This window comes from Petaurus breviceps, unplaced genomic scaffold (genome assembly GCF_028583685.1).
Source record: "Petaurus breviceps papuanus isolate PSGF00001 unplaced genomic scaffold, PetGlider_PUasm1.0 180, whole genome shotgun sequence".
NCBI lineage: Eukaryota > Metazoa > Chordata > Mammalia > Diprotodontia > Petauridae > Petaurus > Petaurus breviceps.
Window position 1 is genome coordinate 1,635,289 of NW_027185782.1, and position 17,365 is coordinate 1,652,653.

The window sequence follows — 17,365 nt, forward strand, 5'->3', positions numbered from 1 at the left end:
AAGTGAAAAGAAAATTCAGTCTGAGCCAGGAGGGCCCAAAATATATTAATTAAGTGGAAGTTTGGTTCCAATGTATGCACTCCATGGCGAACTGGGCTTAAGCTTTGGACTGTGAGAAGAGAGGGGGGGAGGGAGAGGAAGGGAAGGGAAGGGAGAAAGAAAGATGGAAATAAAGAGAGTATCCAGACAGAGAAAACTAGGGAGCAAGAAAGGGATAAATCGACATCTCTCCACGCAACCTGGCAGATTCTGCAAATTCTCCAAGGGCTCTTCACAGTATCTAGCAAACACTTTTCATGCTGATATGTAAGGGATGATAAGAAGTGCCTTCCCTGGAAATCCCCAGCCTTGAGCTAGTCTAAATGTATCACCAAGTGCCTCTTTGACTCCCATCTCCCTTTCTCCCACCACAACCCTTCCCTGTATCTCTACCCCCTCACTGTAGCCCCACCCCCTTCATGGCATCCTTATCTCTTCAGTCAGCCCTCACCTTCCTCACGAAGCATCCATCTTGCCAGTGAGGCAGCCACCCCTCCCACTAAAATCCTGTTCCTCAGCTCCCTGAGACCAGTCTCCCATCACTAACCCACTCAATTATCTTTGTCCTTTTCACTGTTTGCTTACCCTCTCACTAATCCCCCATTCCCTCACTGAATTTCTATCTCATTTACTGAGCTCTCCAAAGCAGCCGTCATATGCTTCAATGATAGATATCTCCATTCACCTCACTGAGCCCTCACCCTCTTTACTGAGTCTCTACCCTTTCATTGAATTTCCATTTCCCAAACTGAGCCCTCATCTCTGAACCCCTTAATTTCTTCTCTGAACTCCATCCCCTCACTGATTCACAATACTCTTCATTAATCCCATATTCCTCCGAGCTCCATCAGTGTCACTAAGCCACCTTTCCCTCGATGAGCCTTTATCTCTACACTGAACTCCAATCACCTCTACTGAGTATTTGTCTTTCTTGTCTACTCTTCCCTTTACAATTCTCCCACCCCTTCATTGAGCACCACTCTCACCACTGAGTATCCTACAATATGTCTCTATCCTTTTTATTTAGCATTCACACCCCTGCCTAAAATACTATCCCCCTCATTGAAACCTCATCACTGTACTGAACCCCTATCTCTCTCAGTGTTTACATTCTAATACTAAGTCATTTTTCCCTCACTGAATTCATATCCTCTCAAAGTACTCTTATCCCAAACATAGATTTCACCATATCACTACTAACCCCCCCCAGTAACTTCCCCAAGACTTCACAAAATCCCCCAAATAATCAACTAGTTAACAAATATTTATTAAGCAACTTCCTGAAATCAGGATAACCTGAGTTCAACTTTAGCCTCAGCCACTTATTAGTTGTAAAGTGACCTTGAGCAAGTCACTTTAACCTGTCTGCCTCAGTTTCCTTATCTGTAAAATGGGAATAATAATGGCATTTACCTCACAGGGTTATTGTAAGACTCAGAGAAAATAGTATTTGTAAAGTGCTTAGCCCACAGTAGGTGCTTAATAAACACTCATTCCCTCACTATCCCCATCTTCTATGTGCCAGGCACTGTTCTAAACCCTGGGGATCCTGAGATAAAAATGAACCAGGCTATGTCTTCAGGAAAATCGTATTAATTATTATAGATAACAACTACATTGTGCTTTAAGGTTTGCAAAGCATTTTATATACACCGTCTCTTTTGATCCTCATAACAACTCTTTAAGATGCAATGAATATTATCCTTTCTATTTTACAAATGAAGAAGCTGGCTCAGATAGAACACATCCATGATTTTTGAATTTGTCTAAGGTTACAGAGCTAGTGTCATTGACAACATTCACAACCTTTCCACTCATCAAGTCCCAATCCCCTTCACTCATCCCCCATCCTCCTGTGGACCTTCAAAACAATCTTGAAAGGCTAGGTTCCTGGGCTGAAGCTCATAAGGTGAAATATAATAGGGGTGCAGAATCTGCATTCAAAAAAATCAAGTTCACTAAGTAGAGCCAGTAAAACAATTCACACAATCACTACAACGATGTAAATAGAAACCACAAAACAAATGAAAATGAATGTTGTGACATGACAAAGAACTATCTTGGCCCCAAAGAATAACTCTGAGAAGGCATTCTGCCTGTTCCTTTGCAGAAGAGGGGGAGTGCATGGGGGTGGAATATTTCATGTAGTGTCAGATTTTTAAATGTATTGATCAGTTTTGCTGATTTTTTTCCTCTTCTTTCTGAAAATAAATTCTTTGTTAAAAAGGAGAGCTTTCAGGGATATGGGAAGAGGAGGAATACAGAGAGAAATGTAAAAACAAAAGACAACACTGAAATCTATTTGTGAATTGGACTACATGGTGTCTGATATTCCAAATTTTTTTGAAATTTTACCTATTTATTTATTTTTTGATTTTTGGAGGGGGGAAGGCAGGGCAATTGGGGTTAAGTGACTTGACCAAGGTCACATGGCTAGTAAGTGTTAAGTGTCTGAGATCAGATTTGAACTCAGGTCCTCCTGACTCCAGGGCTGGTGCTCTATTCACTGTGCGACCTAGCTGCTCTGTGCCTTCCAAATTTTAAATTTTATGATTTTGTGTTTAATTGAATTTCTGCCTCCCTCAACAAACCCCTGAGATATTATTTTATTCAAGACCTGTTTCCTCTCTGAGCCCCTTTTCCTGAGCCTCCTTCCTATTTAATCTGCCTTCATTCCCCCCATTGTTGCCATATTCTCTCCTCTGATCTGACATCTCCCACTGAATCCTCATTTCTCTGATTATTCACCCTCATCATTCAGCCTCCATCCTCTCATAGATCTCAACTTGCTGATTAAGTCCCCAGCCTTTATTCCCCTCACTGGATTTTAATCTTTCACTGAGTCCTTCAACTGAGTTCCTATTCTCATCCCTAGGTCCCCTTCCCTCTCATTGAACTTTGACTCCCTGTTGTTGGATGCCCATTCACTGCCCTGATTCCCCCTCAATGTAAACTAAGTTTACATTCTCCTCACTGAGCCTCGATGCCCTCCAATGCCCCATCCCCTCACTGATAAATACCCTCGATGAACCATTATTTACTCAGTGAATCTCCTTCCCCTTCTCTAAGTCCCCATGTGAGCATGATGCCCCTATCAAACTCACTGTGCTCCTATATTCTTACTAACATGAAATCCAACTGACTAAAGTTTTATCCCAATCTAAGTCACCCCCATCACTAATCTATTCTTTTCATTGAACCCCCGTGTACTCAATGAGTGCCCTGTCCAAAATCAAAACCCAATCCCTTCATTCATTTTTCCACCATACTTACCTTGAGTTTCCAACCTATCACTGATCCCAGTCCTTCTTAATGAACCATCATTCCCCTCATTCTACTCCCAGATTTCCTCAATAAGACGCCATCCTCTTGCTAAGGCTCTGCTCCCTAACTGTATTTCCATCACCTTGCATATCCCATTCTCATTACTGAACCTCCATTCCTCCTCCATGCTCTTATCTTCCAGCTTAATTTCCAGCCTGTCCCCCAACTGAGACCCTCACTGGTTTCCTAGCTCCTTCCCTTAGTCCTCATCCTCTAGAATCAGAATTCTTAACTTTTGTGTGGGCAAGTCATGAACTTCTTTGGCAATGTGATGAAGCCTATACACCCCTTCTCAAAACAATGTTTTAAAATAATTCAAGGAAATGTTAGATTTCATTTAGAGAGCAGTGAAAATAAAGGTGTCATTTTCCTGCATCCAAATTCAGGGACCCCCTGAAATCCATTTAGGTTAAGTCTCCCTGGATTAGGTGATCTCTTAAACTCCCTTCCAGTTGTATTTAAATTTATAATTCTTCTATTTTGCCCTGCCTCCTCCATTCCTTAAACGGACCATTCAGGGGATCAGTTAAAAGTTAGGGTACCAGTTGTGGAGTGGGGAGGGAGAGGTTAGAAGAAAAAGGGAGCAGGCGACTCCTGGGGAGGAAAGGGGAGATCTTGATAGGGCCTGGGCTGTGGGGTTGGGGGTTAAGAGAGGGGTCCAGAGAAGTCAGGAAAGGGGGGTGGGGCCAATGGAGAGATCTGCTTTCCAAGTCTGCTCTTCTACTCCCACCTAGTGGAAGTGGGAAGGTGGAGACAGACTAAAAAGTCTTCATTTTCCAAACCCAGGATGTGGAGCCCAGAGGCCATTAGATTCATTACATCAAGAGCAATTCAATTTGAGTCAACATTTATTAAGACTGTGCTATGTGCCTGGTTGCTGATCCTGGGGGGTATAAAGACCAAAAAACAAAAACAATCAAACAAACAAAACCTAACCCACTCACACAAGAAACAAAAAAACATAAACAGTATTTGTCTTCAAGGAGCAGAGTGGATACATTATGCACAGTAAAAGTATTTATATTTGGGGGGTGTGGCCCCCGGGGTCCTTCCTTTCTGTCCTCACTTTTCCCCTTTCCCATGTGACATTTGGGGATAATAGTAGGAATTATTGGAAAGTGGTTTCTTCTTAATAGGGAATGAATGCATTCCAAAAAGAGAAGGGAACGAATGTATCCCAAACATGGGAGACCATCTGTGCAAAAGCAAAGTCTCTTACAAGAGAAGACTGCCATGTGTAGGGAATAGTTAGAATATCCGTTTGCATGGAATGGTGAGTGAGCAAACCTCAGGATTGGCACCATACCAGATATATAGTAGGTGCTTAATAAATGCATGTTTAATAGATTTAATTATACTTGATTTAATGAATCACATGAAATAAAAGAAAATATAGGGAGAAGTCAAATCGTGGAGAATTTTAAATGCCCAGCTGAGAAGTTTGTATTTTCTCCTAGAGATAACAGGAAGACACTGAAGATTTTTGAATAAGAAGGGCAGGGGTAATATAGCTAGATCTATGTTTTAAGAATATCCATTTGACAGCTGTGCAGAGGATGGATTAGAGAGAGGAGAGACTGGAGGCTTGAAGACCAATGAAACCCAGATATGTTCTCCATTCTAGGCTGTCAGTGGTGGGGGTGGTAATGATAATGGTAATGGTGGGGGATCTTTATCCATGTCCCAGCCACTATCCTTGAGAGCCCCATAACCTCTGTTGTAAGTCCTCTTCTGATGATCTCATCAGTTTCCAAGGGTTGAATCTGGGAATCTCTATGCAAATGATTCAGAGATTTATCTATTCAGGGCTAACCTCTCTCCTAACCTCCAGATTCACCAACTGCCTTCTGAATATCTGGAGCTGGTTGATATATAAGAATCTCACAAGTAACACGTCCAAAACAGAGCTCATCTCCCTCCCCCCCCCCCACCACCCTACCCTCTTCTCAGTGGAGGATGCCACCCTCTTCCCTGTCACTCAGACTTATCATCTTAGCGGCATCCTTGACTCCTCACTCTCATCCCACACATCCAGTCCGTTGCCAGCTCTGCTCTTTTTTACCTTCACAATATTTCTTCCTTCACTCTACTAACCCAGACATCACCATACTTCAGGCCCTCAAGCATCTCTCACCTGAATTACGGAAACAGCCCTCTCATTGTTGTCCCTGCCGCTAGTCTCTCCCCATTGCCTTCCATCCTCTCTTTTAGCTGCTAAGATGACTTCTCTCTCTCTCTCCAATGGCTCCCTATTACCCCCAGGATCAAATGAGAACCTCTTCTGTTTGGCTTTTAAAATCTTTCATAACCTGATCCCTTTCTGTCTTTCCAAGTCTTTTTACACTTTATATCCCCCCATAAACTCTAGAGTCCAGCTACGCTTTCTTACATCCTGTTCTTACACAGGATGATCCGTTTCCCAACTCTTGGTTTTCCTGGCTTCCTTGGAGGCTCAGCTCCAATCTCAGCAGAGCCTGCAGCACGCCTTTCCTGGGACGTCTCGGGTGCTCACCCCGTCATTTATTTATGCATCTATGTCCTTAAGTATTTACGTGTTGTGTCTCCAGTAGATTATAAACTTCTTGGGAATAGTGACTGTCCTTGCCTTTCTTTGTATCGCAGGGCTTAGTACGATTGGCACCTAGTAGGTGCTTGTTGACTGACTAACCGAATGAATGAAGCACTTTTCTCAGCGTGGCTCTGGGAGGTGGACGGTTCAAGGATGATCATTCCCATGGTTACAGATGAGGAGACTGAGGACCAGGGTGACTCAGAGGATCTGAGAACCCAGGATTCTTTATTTCCCGTCCAACTGAACTTGACTTTTATTTCATTATTTGGATGGCAATCATCACTGCTTTCTTTTTCTTCTTCAAATTCAAGTTCCACTCTTCTCAAGGAGGCCTTCTAGATTGGTTATATAATTCATGGTTCTGTGTGTGTGTGTGTGTGTGTGTATGTGCGCGCGCGTATGTTTGTGTGCATGTGCACCAGGGTTTGGCACACAGGTCACGCTCCTCACTCGTTCAGGGAAGGGCTCAGTGCACACGTGTCCTCTCCTCAGAGCACAGAACGGGACAAGGAGAGGGACATGTCAGCGGGGGAGGTAAGCAGCAACCACACAGCCCACACAGCCCGACTCCCCATCTCTAGGACTTTCTGAAGCTCGCCTGAGCGTCGGTTTCCGTAGTGTAGCGGTTATCACGTTCGCCTCACACGCGAAAGGTCCTCGGTTCGATCCCGGGCGGAAACATTTGCCTCTTTTTGGGTGGACAGAAAGGTGTTCTGATTTCTAAAATATGCTTCCAAATAGTTTTTGTTTAGATAACATTATTCTCGTGAATAAATAAGAAGATCATGGATTCCATTCCTCACTATTTTACTTGAGATGAGAAGGAAAAGGCGTGCCTTAGCTGGGAATCGAACCCGCCCCTCCATCTCGCAAGACAGTGCTAACCAATCCACCCCCAGCATTCCGCAAGACGCCCCGCCCGGGAGTGCTCTAGTCAGTGGCTCTGTGGCTAATGCTCAGCTCCCCAGGAAAGATAGTCTGTCTCTATTCTGTATCTCGCCGAGGATCACCCAATTGGCTCCTTCCTTTTCTCTCTCGCTCCTCCCCTTGACTGCATGGGTCACATCCGGGCGGCTGTGCTGTCCTCCCTCCCTCCGGGGTCCATGCCCCCCGCCTCAGAGGATCCACTTCCGGGTGAAAGGTCCGGAGCCGCCGGGTTTCCCCGTGTCCGCCACCTTCCCCTCTCCGCCCTCCGCGGCCGTTTCCGGGGCCGCTCGCCGGGGCCATGAAGCCGCGGGTGTGAGTGACGAGCCGTCGGGCCCCCCCCCCCCCTCCCCAGCCCCAACCGGAGCCCGATATCGAGCCCGAGACCCCGACCCCGCCCCGTCGCGGTGAGGAGCTGACCGGCCCCACCTCCCCTCCCTTCCCCACCCTTCCCCTTCCCGCCCGGCCCGGCCCGGCCCGACCCGGCTTCCCCTTGGGAAGTGTCTGCCCGCCCTTCCTTTCCCGGGGGGATCCGGCTCGTCTCTGTTCCCCTCACCCCCAGTCGGTGGACCTCCTGGGTGTAAGGTCCTCCTCCTCCCCGTGTGCGTGTCCCCTTGGTATGTGAGCCCCCGTTCCACCCCCGTCTGTAAGTCCCCTCCCTGAGTGTGGGTGACCCTCTTCCTCTGAGTCACCCCGGGATGGACAACCCCTCCCTGTGTGTCTCTCCATCTCCATATGTGTCACCCTCCCATGTGTCCCCCCCAGGGCCAGACGGCGCCTCGAACCCCCCCCCCCCCCCCCCCTCCACACCACCGCCCTCCCTGAATGTCTGACCTCTCCCTAGATCCCACGGGTGAATTTGTCCTCCCTATGGATGACATCCTTCCTCTCTCTCTGGCCCTCCCCACGGGTGCGCGTGGCGAGCCCCCCGCCGTGTGAGAGGGACACAATCTTCCTTGAAAAGCAGCTCTAGGCTTTTCCTCCTCAGGTTTCCCTGCCAGTGTCCTTTCCCCCAGGTACCCTTCTCCTCTCTCCTCTTGTCTTCCAGGGCCTGTGAGTTCTCTCTGCCCTTGCCTCTCGGTTCCATCTGGCCGGGAGACTCTGGACAAATCACTTAAACCCTCCAATCTCCTGTTTCCTCCTCCTTAAGGTGGGGATCATTAGAGCCCTTGCCTCGGCCAGATTGTTGTGCAGATCAAATGAGATCAAGAGCTCCTGAATGGCAGGCACTGTCTTCATCGCCTCCCTCCTTAGACACTGAGGCCACCTTCCTAGACCAGGACGGCCCCAGGAAGCCTTCTTGCCCTTCTCTACCAGGGTGCCCTCGGTTCACCCCTCCCTTGGGCTGGGTCTTCCTTTCAGTTTCTTGTCCTTCCTTCTCTTCTGCTCCCTATTGCTCTAACAGGGAGTCTGTGCTGTAGCTACATCTTACAGCAGATTCCCCCTTGACCTTCTTCAACACATTCAAAGTCTTCCTCTTTCCCTGTCTCTCTTCCAGAATTGAACAGATTTGAGGGACAGTGTGGTATAATGGAAAAAGCAAAGCTGTTGCTCAGTCCTAGGTTTTCTTGGTAAAGATACTGGAGTGGTTTGTCATTTCCTTCTCCAGCTCATTTTACAGATGAGGAAACTGAGGCCAGTAGGGTTAAGTGACTTGCGGAGGGTCACACAACTATTGTCTGAGACTAGATTTGCACTCAAGAAGATGAGTGTTCCTGACTTCAGGTCCAGCACTCTAACCACTGGACTAGGTTATGTGATATAGTTGAAAAAACACTTGCTCTGAAGTCAAAGTAGTTGTTCAGTTATGTCTAACTCTTTAGGTTTTCTTGGCAAAGATACTGGAGTGGTTTGGGTTCCCCTCCAGATCATTTTACAGATGAACTGAGGCAAACAGGGTTAAGTGACTTGCCTAGGGTCACACAGCTAATAGGTAGCAGAGGCTGGATTTGAACTTAGGATGATGAGTCTTCCTCACTCAGGGCCCAGTGCTCTATTTACTGTGCCATTAAGTTAGAGTATCTGAGTTAGTATCCTGCCTTGGATTCTTAGTTCATATATGACCTTGAGCTTAACCTATCTGGAACCCAAAATTCCTCATTTTGTATAATGAGGGAGTTGGACTGGATAGCTTCTGGGTTCCCTTCCAGTTCTAGATCTACAGTCCTATTATGATGTTACAATTTAGAGCTTAGAAGGGTTTTAGAGATCATCTAATCTCTTCATTTTAGAAAGAAACTGTACCTTCAAGTTCTAGATGGGAGGGTCACTTGTTGTTCTTAGTTGCTGTAGGATTTTCATCTTTCCTATCCCCCAGCATCTCTTTGGTGATTCTGCGGGTCCCAGCCAGCTCTCTGCCAGCTGCTTATTGATGTCTTCCTTGGGCTGTGGAGGAGTTCACCCATTTCAGAGACAAGAGTAAACTTGCTTTTTAGGAGCTGAGACTAAAGTTTAAATATCACCAGTCTTTCATTCTCTAAGTGTGTTTGGAGTAGTTTGCTAAAACTCCCAAGTGACTTCTGGGTAAATCAAGGCAGTTGAAAGTGTCTTCCAGGTTGAACTGGAGGGAAGGGCAGTGAGCTGAAAGTACTGTTCAGAGTTGTAGAGGTGGAAAGTAACACCTGAGGCTCCAGGAATACAGTTCCAGGGAGAGGAGATCATGTAGCTAATCTCTGCTGTCAAGTCTGCCCAGTTATTGACAGATTTATTTAATCAGAGCCTGGGGCCCCTGGCTTTAGTTGTAATACAAGATATTTGGATGCTTTAAGAAGTCAGTTGTGGGGTGGCCAGGTAGCACAGCGAGTAAGAGCACCGGCTCCAGTGTTGGGATGACTGGGGGATCTAATCCCGGGCTCAGATACTTAGCACCACACCCAGAAATAACTAGCCGTGTAACCTTGAGCAAGTTACTTAACCCCAATTGCTTAAAAAAAAAAAAAGAAGTCAGTTGTGTTGGAATTATTTGGGTACTCAATAGCTAGGCAAGTTTTCAAGTATATTCTATGCCTCATTGGCTTCTTTGGGTGGTTTGGGAGTAGTTCATAGGATTTAAAGCTGAAAGTCTCTTTTTCCTTCCCAGATTTATCACTTGTGTACTTATCTGTGTCAAGTGAGACAGTATATGTAAAGTGCTTTGCAAACCTCACAGTGTTGCATAAAGTTATTATTGTAAATTCCATGAAGACAGAAACTGCTTTTCATTCTGGCATTGTGTCCCTAGAACCTTGCACATAAGTACTTAATAAGTACTTTTATTGTCTTGAATTGAAAGAGAACTTTATAGAGATCATTTTTTAAAAATTGAGGCCCAGAAAGGTGGTGATTTGTCCAGGGTTATGCGGTTAATAAGCAGCAGATTGTGGTGTTCAGTCATTTTCAGTCATGTCTGATTCTTGGTGACCCTGTTTGGGATTTTTTCCTTTTCCAGCTTTTTGAGGAACTGAGGCAAACAGAATTAAGTGACTTGCCCAGGGTCACACATATAGTAAGTGTCTGAGAGTAGATTTGAACTCAGGAAGAGGAATCTTCCTGATTTTAGGCCTGGCACTCTGTCTATCCATCATAAGCAGCAATGCCAGGATTCAAACTCTCAAGGACTCTGGCTTCAAATCCATTGCTGTGTCCACCACTCGACTCTAATTCCTTTGACTTGGAAGGGTTGTTTTATGAAAGTAGGACATTAAAGGAGCAATCTTATTTATTCCTTCCTTTGTGCTTCTTGTGCTTTCTCTTCCTGAACATCTGGTTGTTAGGTACCATGGCTAAGAGGGAAAGGGGCTGTGCTCTTGGAATTCTGGCACTGGACCAGAGAGGGTAAGTTACAGAGAAGAGAGTGTTGACTTGCATAAGGGAAAACTTAGTAAGAAAGAAAACTGCCTCAAAATGAACTGGGCTGCCTCAGGAGGTGGTGGTTTCCTCCTCCCTGGAGCTCTCCAGAGGCTGAACCACCACTTGTGAGAACTGTTGCAAAGGTGGTACAGGTTGGACGAGATGTTCTCTGAGGTCTTTTCCTTACTCTAAGCTCTTGGCTCCAGAAATGCTAAACTCTGCAACGGTCTTGTGACAATGGGATAATGTCCTTTGCTTTGACTCTCTCATACATCTGACAGCCTTCTTTCCCCCCTTATCTCAAGAAAGAGCTGTTCACTTACTGCTACCCTAGAGTCATGTGAGTCTGGGAAAACTGCACAGAGAAAAGATGCTTATTTTCTGTGAGTGTCCTTGTTTTGGCAGAGTTTTACAGCCTTTCAGGCATAGAGTCTGAGAAGTCTTTCAGAGTTGCATTGGCTCAGAGATTGGCCTGAATAGACCAAAATGAGTTCCTGAAGACAAAGATGTAGAGGAGCTCTAGATGCCATTGATGGTGTTATCATCCCCCTGACGTCTGGCCTCTTTCTTTTCTAGGTTCCCTTCCTACCAGAAGCCTGCTGAGTAGTTAATGCGGAAGGTAAAAAGGTTGCGCCTGGAAAGCAAGACCACTGGAAGTTGGAGAAGGTAACTTGCTTCTTTGTCTGTGAATTTCACTGATGGTCAAAGCAGGAAGGGATTTGGGGAACCATCTCATTCTTATCTCTCTCCCCTTGTTGTACAGATGAAGAAACGGAGACCTTCAGAGAAAAGGGAATTGCTAGTAGTCATGCTTAGGGGATAGTGGACCTGGGGTCAGAACTTGGGTTTTCTGATTTCTGGTACAGAGCTCCTTCTGCTGGGTCAGATGGTGAAAATACCAGAATATACCCAAGGATTGGAGGCAACAGAGTAAAAAGGGAGAAAGAGGCCAGCTTATGGTCCCCTCGTGTTACCCCATCTTTGCTACTTGGCCTGCCTTACTGCTCTGCTGGCCTTGTTCTGGTGCAAATGAGGGAATTTGGACCAGGTGGCTTTTGCAGTCCTACCAGGCCTCAGGCTATGTGCCTGTTTCCTGTGGCTCTTACCTGGCCCTGCCCAAGGTAGCATGTGAGTTCTGAGAGGACAGGACTGTGACACTTTGTGTTTGCATCCTGGGCACCCAGGAAGTGCTGTAATCATACAGGAAATGCCTGCTGAATCATACCATTGGGGGGGGGGGAGATGGTTCTTAGTCCTCACTGGATGTCTCCATTACTTTCCCTGGCAATTGCAATTCAGTTCAGTAAATAATTATGATGTATCTGTTGTGTATAACGCACAATGAATTGAATGTCTTTAACATTTGACCTGGGTGCTGATGCCACCAGAGTGGTGGAACATTCCAGAATTCAAATTCTTAACATCATCTCACCAGTGCTTAGCAAAACTTCACTAAGCTTTGGCGGGAATATTGCCCTGTGGAGCTCTGTCTTGGTGCCCAAAAGTTTTTGCTATTATCAGCCTGTTGAAGCAGGCAGTAGTCATAGGATCCAAACTCTTAGAACTAGAAGGAACTTTAGCGATCATCTAGTCCAATCCCTTCATTTTTTAAGTGAGGAAACTGAGATGTAGAGTGGGAAAATAAGTTACCCAAGGGCAGAATCAGGATTCAAACCTGGATCTCCTGACTAAATCCTCTGTGCTTTCCATTACACTATTGTGGCTTCAGTGCAGATATTGCCCAGCTCTTGATTGAGATCAGTGAGATTCTTGCTGCTTCATTGAACCCCATATGCAGATTTATTTGGAAGGTGGGGAAGAGGGAGAGACTTAGTTTGTGATGTATGGGGAGTCTTTTCCCAGCTCTATTCCAGTGCTGAAGCTGGAGGAAATGGTTTTCAGGGAGAAAAGAAACTGAGACGCAGCACTGCTTAATAGAGAAAAGGACTAGTCACAGAGGCAAGGAGACCTGAGTTCAAGTCTTACTCCCCTCCATTGCCCCTCCCCCACCCCCCCATATACTGACTGTGTGACCTTGGTCAACCTCATAGTGCTCTGGGCAATTTCCTAAGACTGTGCTTGCAGAGGAGCTGTAAATCTGCATTGGTAGGAGGAGTTTTATCACCTGGAGTTCCTACTTCCAGAAAAAAAAAACTGATCACAATTCTGGTCCTTAAAAAATGAAAAGGATTATCTAGTTGCTTGATGTGAAGACTTGATGGGTTCCTGATAAGATACTTTTGGGGGATTGAGTCAGCTGAGGATGTTGATTGATCTGTTCTTAATTTAAATATGTATCATTTTTGTATATCATTCTTATAGGCTAAAAATCATTTCCGAGGACTAAATTAGGTGGAAGGAGCAGAGGAACAGTTTTTGTTGGTAGAGATAAAGAAAAGATTTCCCTAGGGATGCTTGATCCATCTTGGCCTAGTGGTATCTGTAGCCATGGACCTTTGTTCCTGGGACTCTTCTTTTGGAATTCCATTGCCAGATACCCTCCTCCTTCCCTTCAAGATTTCTGAGACTGGATAATACCTTGCACACCCAGGAAGATAATGAATGACCTGCTGGACTTCTCTCTCCCTTCCTTCTTCTTCCTCTGCTGTTGACTGAGTGTCCAGTGGATTATAACCAGTGATAAGGGCCTATACATCTTCTTAGCTCATGTACATGGCTCACCTTTGCTCTCTAAAAGAAAGTTCTAGAAGTTGAGTGGATGCTCAAATAGGCAAGAGTTGAGTTATTAAAGAACCCAGATGGACTGAGGCCACTGAAATCTGACCTAGCCTTGGAAATCACTTTCTTGAGTGGTGTGAAGTTGTTTGCTTGATGACATCACCATCTTTGAAGGGGCTGCCCTGATTGGCTGAAAGGATGTGTAGGTAGAATTGTACATTAGTTTGCCCCAAATCTGCTTGAATTTCTCAAGCTGTGCAAACTCTCCAAATTGTGAGCTGAAGTAGACTTTGTGGGGATGGGCCTGGAGAGAAGCTGTTATAGACCTGTTCTTAAAGGTCCACTCACCTGTCCCAGCTTCATGCTATATTCCCAGGAGGTAGTGGGTGACTTTAAGAAAAGTCTCTTTCTGTCTTTTGGAAGGCAAGGGATATGTTGTGTTGCCAGACTAACTCCTGCCTGGATGAGAGAACAGGGCTGGCTGGCGGGGACATCTGGCAGCATCTTTGAAGGTTCCTGGAAGTTTTGCCAGATGTCTCATCACGTTCTTCATTGTCTTCTTAACTGTGGCTTCATTCCATGTTCCATCTGCAGGCGTCTGACTCAAAAGTATTTTCTCTCTTCTTTTTGCCTCATATGCCTGAGCATGTGGTTTTTTAGTCAATGTATTTAGAGGATGGAGTCTAGGCTTGGTTATTGAGGGTCGATGATGTTGTTCCTTCTATGTTGATGACTGGGTTTGGGGCCAGAGAGGCTGTCAGGGACTAATTCTTGGAGAGTTGTGCAGCCCAGCTAGGAGTGGAGGTAAGCCTGGGATAGCCAGATGGCTTAGCACAGCTTGACACGTATGCCAGGGCAACATGATATGGTGGGAAGAACATTGTATTTGGAAAGGCATGAGTTCAAACCTTGGTTCTGTTGCTTGTTACCTAATTTGGACCTTGGGCAAACCCTTTACTTTGGAAGCCTCAGTTTGCTGGCCTGTAGAATTTGGCCAGTTGATCACTAGGGGCTCTTCTATTCCAGTGTTTCTGTGTTTCTTCTTTCTGAAGCTCTTGCCAAAACAATGGAATAAGAAGTGGGAGTAATATCAGAGACTTTCCTGCCTTCTGCTTTAATCCTCTGTCTGTGGTAGAGACAGATAAGAAATCATCTCTTTTTGGTCATCCATGTGTTTTTACCTCTAGGATCAAATATAGATTTCTCTGGGCATTTAAAGCTCTTCACAACCTAGCACGAGCCTACCTTTCCAACCTTCCAAACGACCTCACATATTCTTCAGTCCAGCCAGTCTGACCTTCTTGTTTTTCCTCACATGTGGTGTTCCATCTCTCACAGCTGGGCCTTATACAGACATCCTCCCCATTACTAGAATTCACTTTATCCTTCCCTCTGCTTCTTAAAACAGTCAGTTTGCTTCGAGGCTCAGCTCATGTGCTACTGTCCTCGAAAAGCCTTTCCTGATCCCCCTGTTATCACTGTCCTGAAGTTATGTTTTATGTACAGATCTGTTTACATGCTGCACCCTCATCTCTACCTCCTGGCTTCTCTGGCTTCCAAAAAGTCCCAGCTAAGATCTCATCTTCTACAGGAAGCCTTTCCCAGTCGCCCTTCATGCTAGTGGCTTTCCTCTGTTAATTATTTCCTGTTTATCCTGTCTAGAGCTTGTTTGTACATAGTGGTTTGCATATTACTTCCCCTATTAGATTGTGAGTTCCCGAGGACAGGGACTGTTTTTTGCTTTTATTTGTATCCTCAGCACTAGTACCTAGTAGGTGTTTAATAACTTTATTGACTGACTAAATCCTTCTAGTGGAATGTAAACTCCTTGAGCTTGGGAGCTTTTTTTTTTTTGTATTTGTACCCCCAGACCCAAGTACAGTGCCTTGTATACGGTAGGTACTTAATAAGTGCTAGTTGAATTGGGTTGGACTTCCCTGCTTTGGCCTGCGCTTCTGCCTCTGTAAAATACAGACAGTAATTCCTGCTCTGTGGCTCTTCTGAGAGTGGCATGAGACTCAAGTGAGATAATGTTTGTGACAGTGCCCCATGGTCGTAATCCTCTGTACAAGCATGATGTGGGCTTTTTAAATGCTTGATCAGTAAAACAGGATGTCAGAATCTGTGAGAAATCCTTCTCTGCCTCCCTGGGTTTCTCCCCTGCTCCATCCCATCCCTCTTTAGGAAATGGGAGCTGAGAAGAGATAGATAGGGAAGTGACCCTGGAGCAGTGCTGTGCAATGGGGGGAGGGGGGAGTGAGCTTTGACTGGACCAGTCACCTAACCTCTTCCAGCCTTGGTTTCCTTATCTATAAAAGAAGGGGTGGGACATAGTTGCCTCCAAACTTCCTTCTAGCCCTGAATTCACCATCCTGTGATCTGAAGACCCACACAGAGAGATGGGTTCAGTGTGGTTTAGTGGGAGGAATATGGGATTTTAAACCCAGGGCCTTAGGTTCAAATCCCAGTGTTGCTGTTTTTCAATTCAATTTGACAGGCATTAAACCCTGGCTATTCTCAAAGCACTCTAATGGGCATGCTCTGCTGTTAAAGGGCTTCCATTCTTTTGGGGGGCGGTGGTGGAAAAGGACACTGTAGATGCACACAGACAAGCAAAATCTCAGACTTGGGTGGGGAGTGAGAGAAGGCTTCATGGAACCTTCAGGTGGCAGATTTCTGAGCAAAATCTCAGAGACATTCTGAGAAGTAGGGATAAATAGAGAATACGTGCCAGGTTTGGGGAATGTCTTGGGCAGATGCTTGGAAGTGGGAGATGGGGCTTCAAATTTGAGAAATAACTAGTCATCTAGTTTGGCTGAAACAGCAAGTTCATGAAGAGTGCTATGAAATCTGGCTAGAAAGCCAGTGGGAGCCAGGTTGGGGAAAGACTTTAAATGCCAGACCAGTACATTGGTCCACTAGTCTTAGGAGGTAGAGAGGCATTGAAGAGTTTTGCAAAGGGAGTAACATGGTCAAACCTGTGTCCTAGGAAGATTATTTTGGCCTTTTAGAGGATTGACTGAAGAAGGGAGAAGACTGTAAGCAAGGGGGCCAATTGTGGGGCTGTTACAATAGTCTAGGCCAGCAGTGATGAAGGCTTGAACTAACAATATTATCTGACATTTACAGCTTTAATTTGTAAGTGTACACTTGATGTGCCTTATCTTTGAGTCCCACAATTGGTATCCTCATTTTCCAAATGAACAAATTGAGGTCCAGAGAAGTTAAGTGACTTACAGTTGTTGTGGAGGCAGAAATCAGAAGTGAGATTTGAACCTCTGACTTGCTAACTTTAGGACTAGTATGCTGTCCACTTATTCTTTACTGTTTTGCTAGGGTGGTAGCTAGGTTAATGGAGAGAAGGAAACAGGTATGATAGACACAATAGAAGTAAAATCAGTAAGATTTGGCAGCTGATCAGATATGGAAGGTGAGGGACAGGAGGATGTAGGATGAAAGAATCTAGGTCACAGACCTGGGTGACTGAAAGGATGATGGTATGCTGAAGACCAAGGGATATTTAGATGAGGGTTGGAGGGATTAATGAATTCCACCTTGGACATGTTAAGCTTGAAAGAGTTATCAAGGAGGCCATCGATGATAGACTGAAGGAGGTGTGTCTAAAGGTCTCTGACTAGAGATTGGAAGTCATCTGCATGGAGAAGTTATTTGAACCCATGGGAGCTGAAGAAATCTGTTAAGAGCGAGGGTGTAGAGTGAGAAAAGAATGCCCAGGGCATCTGCAATCCTCATGCCATTGGGGCGTGGGGAATAAGCAATGAATAACCTTGCACTGGGACTCTGAGATTGGATCATCAGACAGACAGTAGGTGGAGACACCTGGAGAACAATGTCATGGAATCCAGGAGGGAGAAGGTAGTCAACAGTGTCAGAAGCTGTAGAGGGCTGAGAAAAGCCCTCTGGATTTAGCAGTTGAGACCTTTGGGAACCTTGAGGGAAACCGTTTCAGGTGAGTGGTGGGCTCAGAAACAAGATTGT

The 17,365-nt window shown here is 45.5% G+C and overlaps 1 protein-coding gene and 1 non-coding gene across 4 annotated transcripts in view; both read left to right on the plus strand.

The window, feature by feature from the left end:
• The first annotated feature begins 6,543 nt into the window (after positions 1–6,543).
• Positions 6,544–6,616, plus strand: TRNAV-CAC (transfer RNA valine (anticodon CAC)). The gene has a single exon. It is a non-coding gene; the product is annotated as a tRNA-Val (tRNA).
• A 417-nt stretch (positions 6,617–7,033) lies between these two features.
• Positions 7,034–17,365, plus strand: part of DPP9 (dipeptidyl peptidase 9) — a 53,180-nt gene continuing 42,848 nt past the window's right edge. Inside the window, exons 1-2 of one of the 3 annotated variants that reach the window (XM_069086781.1) lie at positions 7,034–7,174; positions 11,264–11,353. In XM_069086781.1, the coding sequence (XP_068942882.1) occupies positions 11,298–11,353 (56 nt within the window). In that variant the 5' untranslated portion in view covers positions 7,034–7,174; positions 11,264–11,297. Of the gene's footprint in view, positions 7,267–11,263; positions 11,354–15,709; positions 17,337–17,365 lie in introns of those variants that run through there. The other 2 variants (XM_069086782.1, XM_069086783.1) reach the window with 2 other exon arrangements.